Raw genomic sequence first — 12,646 nt, 5'->3', positions numbered from 1 at the left:
TTGAACATCTCTCCTTCAAAAAAGAGATTTACTTAGATAAAGTTAAACAAATACATTTATGTATGGACAACAGGATCTTGATAATGACCCTCACTTCCCTGATCGGTTTGTGGGCCTTTAACCCCCTTTAAAATAAGTATAAAGATCACATATATGTCAATATTGTCAAGGATATTTAATACCTTTTCCCATTTTCAGGTGTTTTTCCATGACTGTAAAACTAGTCTCTAGTTAATTTTTGCGGGAACGCTGTCCTCTCTATTTGTTGTCAGCTTCTGACCAAAGGACAATACTTAAACCTTTAGGGACATTAAGGTGTTTAAAAATCCCACAAACACTGCTGATAAAATGACCAAAGAAAGTACCTACCTAATAAACTGTCAACACGGCGTATATTTATAAACTTTTCCACGTACTCTAAATGCACGCCCCCTTTTGGATGGATAAACTACATTCATAGCCTTCAGTCATAGTTTTGGTTAAGGCCGTCTCTACTGGCCTTGTGGTCGTCTCTAGTATAAATAACTAAGCAGTCCTTCCAGCACCATAAATAGTGGTTTACTTCAAGAAGAACCAAGGAAACCCTTAACACTTGATCTCACACCTCCAGTAGGAAGCTCGCTTGTGTCTATACTCAAAGGTAGGTAATAATTCAAAGCAGAGGAGTGAGCGTAAATAATTAAATGGCTTTATGCCGGGCTTTAAGCCCTCAAAGAAGAGCTGGTATCAACTCGTCAGGCGTGCACAGATAGCTTATACTACTGCTGCCGAAACTGCAATACATCAAAGTGTCAGCGGTTTGACATGTAAATCAAGATTACCGTAAAAAGAAAAGAACACATAAAATGAGCACAAATCACAGCAAAAAGAGGAGCTTATTAATGGTAAAAATGGGGTGGCTTTCGTTTTATCTATTCTTAACTGTACCCAGGAGATATGCCAACTGGTACAAAAATAAAAGAAGCACAAATTAATTAACTGCCTTATAATTGCATAATTCAGCAATGAGCGAATAGAAAGCGCTAAGTGTGCGTAGGGAGGAAAGCGAGAGAGAGAGAGAGAGAGAGAGAAAGCGAGAGCGGGAACAGGAAAGTCTTCCTGCATAGCGGCAGCAAGTTTTCCCCGAGCCCTGATAAATAATGATAAAGAATTCATTGAGCAATAAGAATGCAGCAGAGCGGCACTGGCTTTAGCCAGCTAGCACAGGAATCATGCTAAGTGTTCCTGCATGCCTGCCTTCCCTGTCCCCTCTCTGTCTCCCTCCGTCTCTCTGTCACAATTGGCCCCCTTCTGTCATTGTCTGTCAGCTCTGAATGCGACCAACTTTGCCTCTCTTCCAGTCTTCTCTCTTGAGTGTTTCTCCAGACCTGCTGCAGCTCACCTGAATTCCCAAGCACCTAGCGTTAAACGTAAGGCATCATATAATGCTTGAACACATGTTGAGGAAACCAACGAACACATGCACAGATGTTCCAGATGAGGTCAAGAATCAACAGGTTCTTGTTACAGCTCTCACGATTAATCGATTAAATTAGTTTACTTGATTTTAAATATGTGCGATAAATCATCAGTAATTTGAGGGCAGTATCCACAAAGACAATGCATGTTTTAAATTCTCCTTCTAGTCTCTGTTACAGTAACAGACAGTCGGACTGAAACACTACGCCCATCACATTTATTATGTAAGAATCTGACCGCAATTATTTTGCAGTCGTTAGTTGTTTCACGATCATGTTGCATTACAATAAGCAGAATATGAAATGGATGTGTTTTCAATCAGTTAGGTTGTGACAAATAAATGTAAAGACAAGACACTGACTGGAAACACTTTAGTCATGAGTGGCATGACATGTTTAGGGGAATTCTTGGTTATTTCTTAGACAGCTAAAGCTAATTTTAGCATGTATGCTTGCAGAACAAGGAGTTTGTGAACATTTTTTAACTGTCTCCAAAAAAAAAATAATAATAATTTAGCTTGGATGCCTCTACAGATGATCCCATGTACCTGTAAACAAAATCTGAACACAACAGTGCAGGTTCTCATTTCATGTCAGTGCAACCAAGTGTTAGTTGCAAAGTAAAGATAGTGAAAAAGCAAGATAGTTAAATGGTCAATATTGCTACTTTATTCTCATACCTAAATGGATACATACATTGATTATATTGATAATATATAGAAACTGACAAGTATGAGCTAAAATGTCATGATTGTGACGGCCCCAGAACATTCTCGTTTATCTGCATCCTTTATTTAATGAAGTTGTTTCAAAAGCCTGGCGATTTATCTTTATTCCAATCCAGGTACTCTTTCAGGTCCTTTTTTAACAAGTCCTTGCCAACTTTGACTGACCACTCCACTGTGCGTCACACATATGTTACACAAGTAGCCACTTGCAGCAGAACGAGACGAGAGGACTGAGGAGTGGATCAACTGCAACACACGCAGCTTTAGCACGATTATCCGACTGAAGCTCATAACACAGAATTTCCCAGGAAAAATAGAAGAAAATGACCTCTCACCTGGGAATTCCGACAACAAAGGTCAGGATAATGTTCTCAACTCTAAGCGCAATATGTGTCGTCAATGTGGTTCAGCAATGCATAATGATTTTGAGAGGTTTAAACATAAAGCTAACAGTCATTTTGTGAACAACTGCTGTCTTTGTGCAGAATCAAGGTGTACTGCCTTTCTTTTTGTTGTTGTTAGTCATGTAGCCTGTAGCATGATAAACAGCTGTACCAGCAGTTATGTATAACAGCTGGAATAGTTTGCTAACTAAATCCCAGCAACTTGAGTGTTATTGGTTAAATATTTGAAGAGTTAAAGTGTTTTTTTTTTTTTTGTTATTTCTTCATAACTTTGTCTGCTGTTATTTTGGGGCTTGAAAAGAAAAATGTGTTAAATTGGAAACATTTCATGGGCAAGTTCTGAGTGCTAAAGTCAACACGTTCAATTAATCCCTCAGCCCTTAAAATGCCGTCAGGGATTCCTGGCCAAGAGGACGAGGGCTTGTTAAGGATGGCAAATACTCTAAAATCTTTAAAAGGCATGATTTATAATGGTTTCATTATGTGCATTTGTTTAATCAGGGCTTTTTAAAAATTCAAATTACCCTGATTACTAATATAATCGATAGCGACAGCTGCATTTGTTCTCAAGTAAAAATGTGGCACATGTCTTTGTTGCTGTACATGCACAGACTGCTGCAAACGTTTAGACCGCATGGATCACTAATGCAATTTATAATCAAACAGGAGAGCAGACGAAGAAAGAAGCTACACAGATGCCGCAGAGATGAAGCCAGTCCTTTGTCGCTGTGGGGGACACATTAGGATACTTTATCATTCACAATACAAATGGTATGTAGTCATTTGCGTTTCCAACCAAGGATCATAGCATGTCTCCATGGTACGTGTACTTAGTGCCGTTCCACCCAAGTATGAACAGGGCCAGAGTGCCCTTAATCTATCTTCTCATGTGTTCAACTCCATCTTGAGCTAGTATGGTATGTCTGAGCAGTCGCCGAAATATCAATGCATTTAATGAGGAGCTTTGGCATCTTATTTTCTCTCTCTCTCCGAGTCTCTCCTCATTCATTTTCCCTTAGCTATCTCTTTCTTTCATTCTCTCTCTCACCTGCACGTACCCACTCTCGTCTTTCTGTCTCTTCCTCTCTCTCGGCTCTCACTCTGTTTGAGCACTCGCATCACGTAAAGGCTCCAGCGAGTGGCACAGCGTCATCCGTTATTCCTCTGAATACCCTGTCGAGTCTCTCTCTCTCGCTGCACCGCTTTCATATCTCATCAGGAGAAACGCCGCTCCTAACCACACTATTTAACACATGGCTGACTGCCTTCCTTCTTAGACCTTTCCGGAAGCTTCAGTCACTTAACAGGCAGGGACAACTCACCAAAACATTTCATACCAAAGGCAGCAGCATCCTAAATGGGCCACATGTAAGAGAATGCTGTCTGTGACAACATGGCCTAATGTCAAGTTGTAGAGAAATTGAATGAAAGCAGTCCATTGAACTGAATAGCCAGTACTGTGGCTACATGATCGGATGGGTGATAGAAGAGTGAGCTAAAATGCAGTAAGCTGCCTCTGCATTATCACACAAGCATACACCAAAAGCACAATGAATACAAACTAACCCCAGCCCGTTTGGCTTCAGATGCGTTGTCTAGCAGGCTTTAAAGCCTGGCATGTTAACTGCGGATGGTCAATGGTGAGGGTATGTGATTTACCCCATGAAAACCTTAGTCATTTTTAAAGTAATACATCCAAAATTTTAGGAAGTAGTACACAAACCTTATGCAGTATGCATTTGATGGCACATACATAACAGGATAATCTCGCAGCAGCCTAACTGTGCTAAAAAGAATCAGCTTTGTTCTCACACTTTCAGGGTAGCTAAATGCATAATTACAGTTGTGTAATTATATTTGGGCACATCTGGCTAAACTTTGGACATTCTTCCAATTTCAGTCTCAGAACTTAAATTGCTAGGCCTCTATTAATGTTCGGACTGGACACGCAGGTTAAGATGTGTCATTTGGAATTATCATCTGAGCGTAATAAATTCTCAAACCGCACGCTAACACTCAACAGCCAGGGACTCCTCCAAGCAACTTGTTCAAGATCTAAAAATGAAGTTAACTGATGCCTACAAAACAGAGGAAGGCTGTTAGGCTAACCCTAACCCTAAAGAGATATCAAAGCGCTTCCAGCTCGCTATGTCCACTAAGAGAAATGTCACTAAGTGCATTAAATGGCAGTTAAGAGGAAATGTGGAAATCAAAGCAAGACCTGGAAGACCAAGAAAACTCTCAGAGAGAACTGCTTGTATGTCTCAGCTAAAAAAGGCAAAGGAAAACCCCCATATGATACCAAAAAACAGGAAGTAAGGTTTAGCTGAACCCTTGGAGGGGCTGTTTGCACAAACATGAGTTGCACTCAAGAGTCACTGGAATGAAACCTCACCTGTGACTTGGAAGTATGCAAATCATCGAGATTAAGATAGTTTCTTAGCAAAACAGTGTTTACTTTTTACTTATAAAAATAAAAAAAACACGTATGAACAAAATATGTAACTCTTGCATGCAACTGTATATGTACATTTTGTGTGTATATAATTGTTAATTGCTTCCCAATTTACTTCAGTTAGCAACAAATTGGCTCACCATTCCTATTTTACCTTTAAAGCTCAGTGGATTTTGTGCTGACATCATGGGTTTACATCCATGACACTAAATCTAAGAATTTAACAAAGGAATACTTTCTGGCTAGCCACAGTAGTCTATCTCACAGTTACCGTTCCTCCTGCTCCTTCAGTTTAGGAAATAAGCAAGTGTCTGAGGTATTCCTGACTCACGTTGCAGCACATTATAAAATTTTGACAATTTCTTAAAGGTGACGCAGCCTATCTATGATCGGAGAATCAGTATTTAGGAAAGGGCCTAGTTTTTTAAGCGGAAAAGACAGTGCCTTATTGTCAATTCAAAATATTTCATCCAACCAACAATCCAAATAGTACGATGTCAGGTACACTTTGTATCTCTGGGAAAACTAATTCAGTTATTTGAAAAAGGCAAAACAGTTATGTCCTAAACTGAGAGGGCAGGATGATCCTTCTGATTTTATTTTGCATATCATGGTGCCAGGCCTGTGTTGCTGGTAGATATTCAAGATGTAACAAACTACGTTGCAAAAATATGATCATTTGCTAGGGGTTGGCAATGTGACAATATGTTACCATTATTGTGCCATATGAGGACATGCAATTTTCTATCACAGGTATCATCAGCATTTTTCAAACACTCAACAACTACAATTATCATAATAAAAAAGGCATATTAAGAGCAATCATAGACAGTCTATAAGCATTAACAACTATAACCAACATGTTGTAGCTGCATAAACACACACAGTCATCATTATCCACTCAAATAATGTTCACTGTATCAATACAGTCCTAGTAGATGAAGCCTATTTGAAGCAAAAGCTGGTCCCTGCGGTGTAGTACCTCAATATTATTATCATAAAGACAAGATGAACATTATCCTCATTTATTTTTGCCACTTCTCCCTCCTTAGCTTAATTTATAATGGTTCACAGCACTTTTAAGCTGAAACATCTGGTTAACCCATGACTCCAGGCGACTCTTTCATTTCTTAGCATGTTTCATACAAGGCAATTAAACAGGAAAATGAGTGGCTTTGAGGGGAAACAGAGCAGTGGTCCTCCTGCAGGTCTCATCAACCCCCCATGCATCAGACTGTTAACTGTTAGCCTGTCATTTAACCAGGGGTACCCAAACCTTATTATACGACTGTACATATGCATTTCAGGGAGCGCAACAAGTGGATATGACTACAATACTACACGTATGTCTAATTGCATGTTCTACTCGATTACAAAAGCTAGTCAAAGTGGACGATTGATTTCCCTTTGGCTTTGAAATTGAGGCATAATTGAGCATTTTTCTCTCAAAGGAAGTGTTTCAACAGCATGCCATTTAACAACGGCATAGTCCGTGTAATCATAATCTTAACTCATGAGAACCTTATTTATTAGCACTGCTATGTCTTTGATATACATATGACCCTCAGTGTCCACTTTCTCAGAAATTCCCACCTGGTAGCTCCATCTTGCTAGTGTACAATTAGAGACAGCAGCCCATCTACTGATGCACAATCTTGTGTTAGCCATCACCTAGCTTCTGCATCCAAGCTCGCTTTCTGACCACTGAGCTGCTCTCAGTAGGATTTTTTTTTGGATGATGGACCACTCTCAACCTAACAGATGTGTTTAAAAACCCCTGCAACACTGCAGTGTCTGATTCTCTCATTACTGCACCATACACAGTATCACGTCTGTACTGAGATTGGTCCACCAACCAAAATAATATCTCAGTATGGTCAGAGGATGATGACAAATGGGCTGGCTGACACACTGTGTATGACAGTAGATGGGCTTCAGTCTGTAACTGTTCATACAGTATACAGGCACCAGTGATTGGAAGTACATGATTGTTGATTCTGATAAAATAGACTATAAGCGTTAATCTAGACCAAAAATCAACCAAAGTCCTCATAAGAAAGTGGCCATGTGCAAATGCCACCAGGCAGTCATTTCCAGTCATACAAGACCAGGGGCCATATTACAGAAACCATTTTGTCTTAAGATCTGAAAAGTCAAGATAAGATTTTTCACAAAATTTTACAAAAATCTTAATTGATTTAGGAATTTTATAGCATCTTATTGCAAGTTAGGACATCTTAACCTACTTGACTGAAGTCAACAAACAACTATCATGTCTGTTACCAACCAACCATACGTGCACAGCTGAAACATAAATACATAATAAAAATAATCAGGTTAGTTAGCCAGACAGCTAGCTACCCTTACTCATATAAAAAGGCCAAAAAAACACAAACATGAAATTAAGACTATTATATCAACATCCTGTTTATCACAGCATTTGCTGCTCCTCAGTTTCAGTCTCTATTTCCCATACCTTTTAGCCAAGCATGCTAACGTTATTCGTCCTAAGAAACACACAGATTCAGCTCTGTCTCCTCATTATTCACCATTATCACTATAATATTTTATTTAATGAGTTTTCATCCACATTGATCCAAAAAGACGATAAGAAGGGCGGTGGAGATTGTGTCTGCTGTGTCTGGGCTTTTTTAGAAAGCTGTTAGAAAAAAACCCTCTTAAGTCAAAGTACCCTTTTCAGTGTATAAAAGTGTACACACAATGTGCAAGTTACAGTGAACTATGTGGCCTGTCACTGCATAAAATGACAGAAACTGACTTAGCTTTAACACCTCTGAGGTTGTCTTTATATTAGGACAGTCTTTAGGAAATATAGTCTAGCTGGGTTGTTTCTAAAATACTGTTTTCCTACCTGGAGTTATCTGTATCAGCAAGTATGTTTCCTGCTCCTAAACAAATCTTAATCCAAATCAGGCTTACCTCACCATTAATATGGTGACAAAACGTGTAATCATATTGTACAAGCCTATACATCCTGAATAGAATAGAATAAATTAGAATTGAATAGAGTAAGATTATGAACTGTTGTTCTGTAATAGCTTACGTCCTAAATTCAGCCCGAAATGAAGTTGTCATGGTGACTAAACAATTTCAAAGACGTTTCTGTAATACGACCCCACATTCTTATTTCTGTAAATGAGGTGAGACCTAAAAACATGAAACTAAAGGCAAAACTATCATTTCAAGAACATATTTGAAATCACTTGTAAAAATTGACAAAATATGTATAAATTGTTTGTAGCACTTAAACAAAAAACACTTTTAGGCGTTGTTCTGACAAGCTTTCCCATTCATAGTTTAACCAGTCTTAGGAGCTTTCCTATTCCTATTTCAACCAATGACCTGTCTCCTCCTTTACAACGTCTCTGTATCAGCAAGTATGTTTCTTGCTCCTAAACAGATCCAAATCAGGCTTCCTTAACCATTAATATGGCGACAAAACTTAGTGATCATATCGCACAAGTCTATACGTCCTGAACAGAATAAAATAGTTTAGAACAGAATAGAACAGATCTTTGACCTCCCTCCCTACTAATAAATTTTATACCTGTTCTGGAGAAGCTGGAGGATCGAATCTGCTGGCGCACACCTGAAAGGCGTCTGGCTGGGGTTTGCCATTCTTCACTTCTGGATCATCTCCAAGGACAATGTGTTTGAAGAGGCTGAAGAAGTCTTTATGGCGGCTTGTCTTCATCTCAAAGGTCAAGCTAGCTGAGCTGGTAGCCACAGCAATGGGGATGTTGTCTTTATGGAGATGAGTTATGAGTTTCTCAACACCTAAGAACAGAAATGGAGACATGAGTCAGCGTCTCAGACTGATTAAATCAGGATCACCACTCTTAAGGAGGCAAACGAATAAAAACTTTTGTGATTTTGCCTTTCAGTTTAACTATGGGCATTGCATCATGGGTACCTTTCTTTTTTTATTATTGTTGTCATGCTCTTTTTTGTTTAATTAGAGAGCTACCTGCAAGTACTTCACTAACATCCCAGTTCAACTCATTTTTTTGGAAAAGTGAAAGTGCTTAAAAGTGGGAATTACCCAGAATGGAAGAACTCTCTCTGGCCCTGGAGCTAGTTATGGGAAAAGTCCCCTGAATCCTTGTGAGTATGGCCTGGAGGCAGAAGTCAGGAAAGGTAAACAGCAGTAATTACTATAATGCCGTTCTTCTCAAAAAGTTGGGAGTTTTTCATTATAAAAGCTTGAGTCTGCAGGACAGAATACAGCTAATTTAACCTTAGTTAGACATTAGTTTAAAACATATTAAAACTACTAATACTAAAGTGATTTGGGAACATCTCTGCTGGAGAGTTTAAACCCAACATAGATAGAATGGAGCCTGTCAGAATATAGGCTGTTAATTTGAAGCCCATTATAACTGACCCAAGAGACCCAACAGATAGCATGCAATTGAATTTACAAACCAATTTTTAAAAGTGTCACTAATTAAGGGAGCTCCTTGACCCAAGTCTTATTATATCAAGCTCTGGTCAAAATGGCTTTTAAAGAGTCACAATTTGACTCTCTTCCACTTGCATATGCATGCAATACACAATCATTAACTAATCACAAACTGAGGGCCACGTCACACCATCGCTGAGAAAGTCATGTCTGATGAATAAAGCTAAAATTAGCCTGCTCAGGGTGCATGCCCAAATCAAAGGAAAAGGTCATGATGATTGCTTATTCTCACAAACCTCATGGGGTCACCTGGCACCTTTTCACAAAGTTAGAGAAAAAGCTAATTATGAAAGCACGAGCAGCAAACCAAACAACCACTTGACCTTTCCCATGATTTCAGCTACTACTCTGATCAGGCTCATTTCACTTTCACCACTACAAGCTTCTCCAAATCACCAGGCCAGTGGCCAAAAGACATATGTGTAGATGAAAACGTCTGAGAAATGCAGTAAAGCCTGGGAACCTAATCATACTGGAGAATTTTGACAACATTTTTCACAGTTTTTGCAGGTATATCATAGTAACACAATCTAAGGTGAAAATTCATTTGGCATGAACAAAGTTAATGAACCCATCCTAAGAACTTCTGCTCATCCCTAAAAGAAGTCTTACAAAACCATGTTCATTAATCTAAATATTAAATACAACACTGCAAATGTTAAACAGTCAGTAAACATGTGTCCAGAAAAGAAGCATACAATTGAATTAGCTTTTAAGCATTTTAAAATTTCATATTTTTATATATTTATGTGTTATGTGAAGAATCCAACCAGACTGCACTAAGAGCACTACACAGAGTTTGGGGTCATTTTTCTTGAAATGTGTCAGTGCATCTATGTTTATTGACAGGATCATGAAGACATGTTAGACGTAAACCTGCAGAAATGTGCAGTAATGATCTGAAAGAATACAGTGAAACAACACTTTGCCAAAAGAAAGTCAAAGTGTGTTTAAAATTAATCCCACTTGATTGGACATTGTTTCCTAACACAATGAATTTAATAAATTTTTAAGTAAGCCAAATGTCCAAAACTTTCTGGGCCCACTACATTCTGCCAAGCTCTAGAGCCTAATATGCCACTGACATGTTCACTTTTGTAGATTGCTGTTACTGGTGTGTCTGCTGTACATATTCTGACCACAAAATGTCCCTAGAAGACACTTCTACAGATTTCTGAGCCAAATAAGCCTGCACAGTTATTACCTGGCATTAGGGCAGCATTGGGGAAGATGCGCTCCTGTATTTTTCTGCTCTCCTCCAGCAGCTCCTCAGGGCTCATAGGGAGTTCCAGGGAGTCTCTGATGATCCTGGCTGCATCCAGAGCCTTCTTACCCATCACTGAAGACTTTACATCCCATGTATATGTCTTTCCGTAGCGGTCACAGATCTCCTGAAAGGAGACAGTGTATAGCTTCTCTGTATCTGAAAGAATCGGCACAACAGTGTGGTTTAGAGGAGGAGCTGTGATCATAAGTTACAGCGAGACCAGCAAATGTCAAATGACTGATGAACAGAGAGAGCTAACTAAGTTAGGTAGTGTTAAAAATGTCTCTTATGTAGTGCACTACGTTAAGTCATGAAACTAAAGCTTCTACACCCAAGTAGTGAAGGAAATGTTAAAGGGGAATTCCACCAATATCTCAAAATGTATGCATAATTCAATAATTCGGATGTAAACAATGTTATCCAGAGTAGCTTGGTGTGAAATGGTTCATTGTAGAGAAACAGTTCTTTACAGTGATGGTGATGGGCAGCAGAAGTCACAATGTCTACATTTTGTTTACTAACCAAAACCACCAGTGAACCTTCACAAAAAAATGTTTTATTTGGGGATCACTTTGCCTTATAAGACCTTACATGTGTTCCTCCAGCAGTCATGGATTTTAAAACGTACACTGTATCCCACAAGTTTACCTCAAAACTATCACAGAACAATGTAGTTGGCATCAGGAAGCGTATTGATAGTAATGCCATGTAACGCAACAACTTTCTGTGAGGGAGAAAGGCTTTAAGAGGCTTTAAGAGGCATGAAACTCTTGAGACGTCTGGTTCCCATCACCACCAGTGTGCACAATTCTGACTCAGTAAGCTTCTCTAGAACGACGCATGTCACATCAAACCACTCAGAAAGGCTTTGTTTATAGCTTAACAGTTGGCTTTGGAAAATCCCCTTTTAATGGTCAGTCGTGTATCTTATGGTTCATGTCACATGGCTTTCTATTAGACATCATGCATTTGGGTCGATATTTCATACCATACATGTGGAGCAGAGAGTCAGTGTAAAAAGAACCATACTTTTGAAAAAGGCTCCGTTTGGTTTATAAGAATGACTGACACTAACATTTCGACGCCTGGACTCAAATGAATGGGAATAAAGTGACCAGCAGTCGTGCAGCTAGCTAACTAACGCTAACTAACCTAGCTAGCAAAACACAAACCATAGTAAAAACCGAAGCTCCTCACCCACCTAACAACAACCCGTCCATGTCGAAAATCACATGAGTGACCGGTTTGTAAGTCATACTGTCACGAAAAGACACTTATTTAAGTTCAACTCGCGACTTTCACTTCTTTCTGTTAGTCAGAGGGAAAAGAAACCGGCGGGACCTCAGACTGCCTGAGAAGATGAGGTGGACAATCAGAATTCACCGAAAAAGCTTTCTCCCTTACGACCTAAGACGGGTTTGTGTGATCGATGTGTTACCCCTTGTACTTCATAAATGTAGAAATCTAACACGGAGACACACCGCGATGTTAACTGCTCTTATCGTGGTTCTCGTTTTACGGAAACTGTGACCTGAGAGTAGATTATTATTGTCCAGCACTTTCCGCAGTGCTTCATGGGAAATGGAGTTTTCTCATGCAGCACATGGTTGTACCGTTGTGGGCTCATGAATCTGTCAGTATTTTTAGCCAAATGTATCAGAAATATAAAAACAGATTGTACTAACCGCGGAGTTAGTCTTATTTCCTTTAAGATATCCATACAAGAGGTATTTTAAAAAGTCTGTCCAGTGTTTTTTTCCTCTCAATAACGTTTGTGTTTCTGTTACACCACTGATAAAAAATATTGGGACACATTTACTTTTTAAAATAAAATAATATATTTAAAATACAA

General features: G+C 39.1%; 1 protein-coding gene across 1 annotated transcript in view; it reads right to left on the bottom strand.

Moving 5' to 3' along the window:
• Positions 1 to 12,317, bottom strand: part of LOC108428251 (pseudouridine 5'-phosphatase) — a 29,230-nt gene extending 16,913 nt beyond the window's left edge. The window contains exons 1-3 of the mRNA XM_017699122.2: positions 11,996 to 12,317; positions 10,732 to 10,950; positions 8,613 to 8,842 (exon numbers count right to left, since the gene is read on the bottom strand). Of these exons, the coding sequence (XP_017554611.1) occupies positions 8,613 to 8,842; positions 10,732 to 10,950; positions 11,996 to 12,050 (504 nt within the window). The 5' untranslated portion in view covers positions 12,051 to 12,317. The remainder of the gene's footprint in view (positions 1 to 8,612; positions 8,843 to 10,731; positions 10,951 to 11,995) is intronic.
• Between the last annotated feature and the right edge of the window lie 329 nt (positions 12,318 to 12,646).

This window comes from Pygocentrus nattereri, chromosome 12 (assembly GCF_015220715.1).
Source record: "Pygocentrus nattereri isolate fPygNat1 chromosome 12, fPygNat1.pri, whole genome shotgun sequence".
NCBI classification, from domain to species: Eukaryota; Metazoa; Chordata; class Actinopteri; order Characiformes; family Serrasalmidae; genus Pygocentrus; species Pygocentrus nattereri.
Note: the sequence above shows the minus strand (reverse complement) of the source record. Positions and strands in the feature narration are given on the sequence as shown.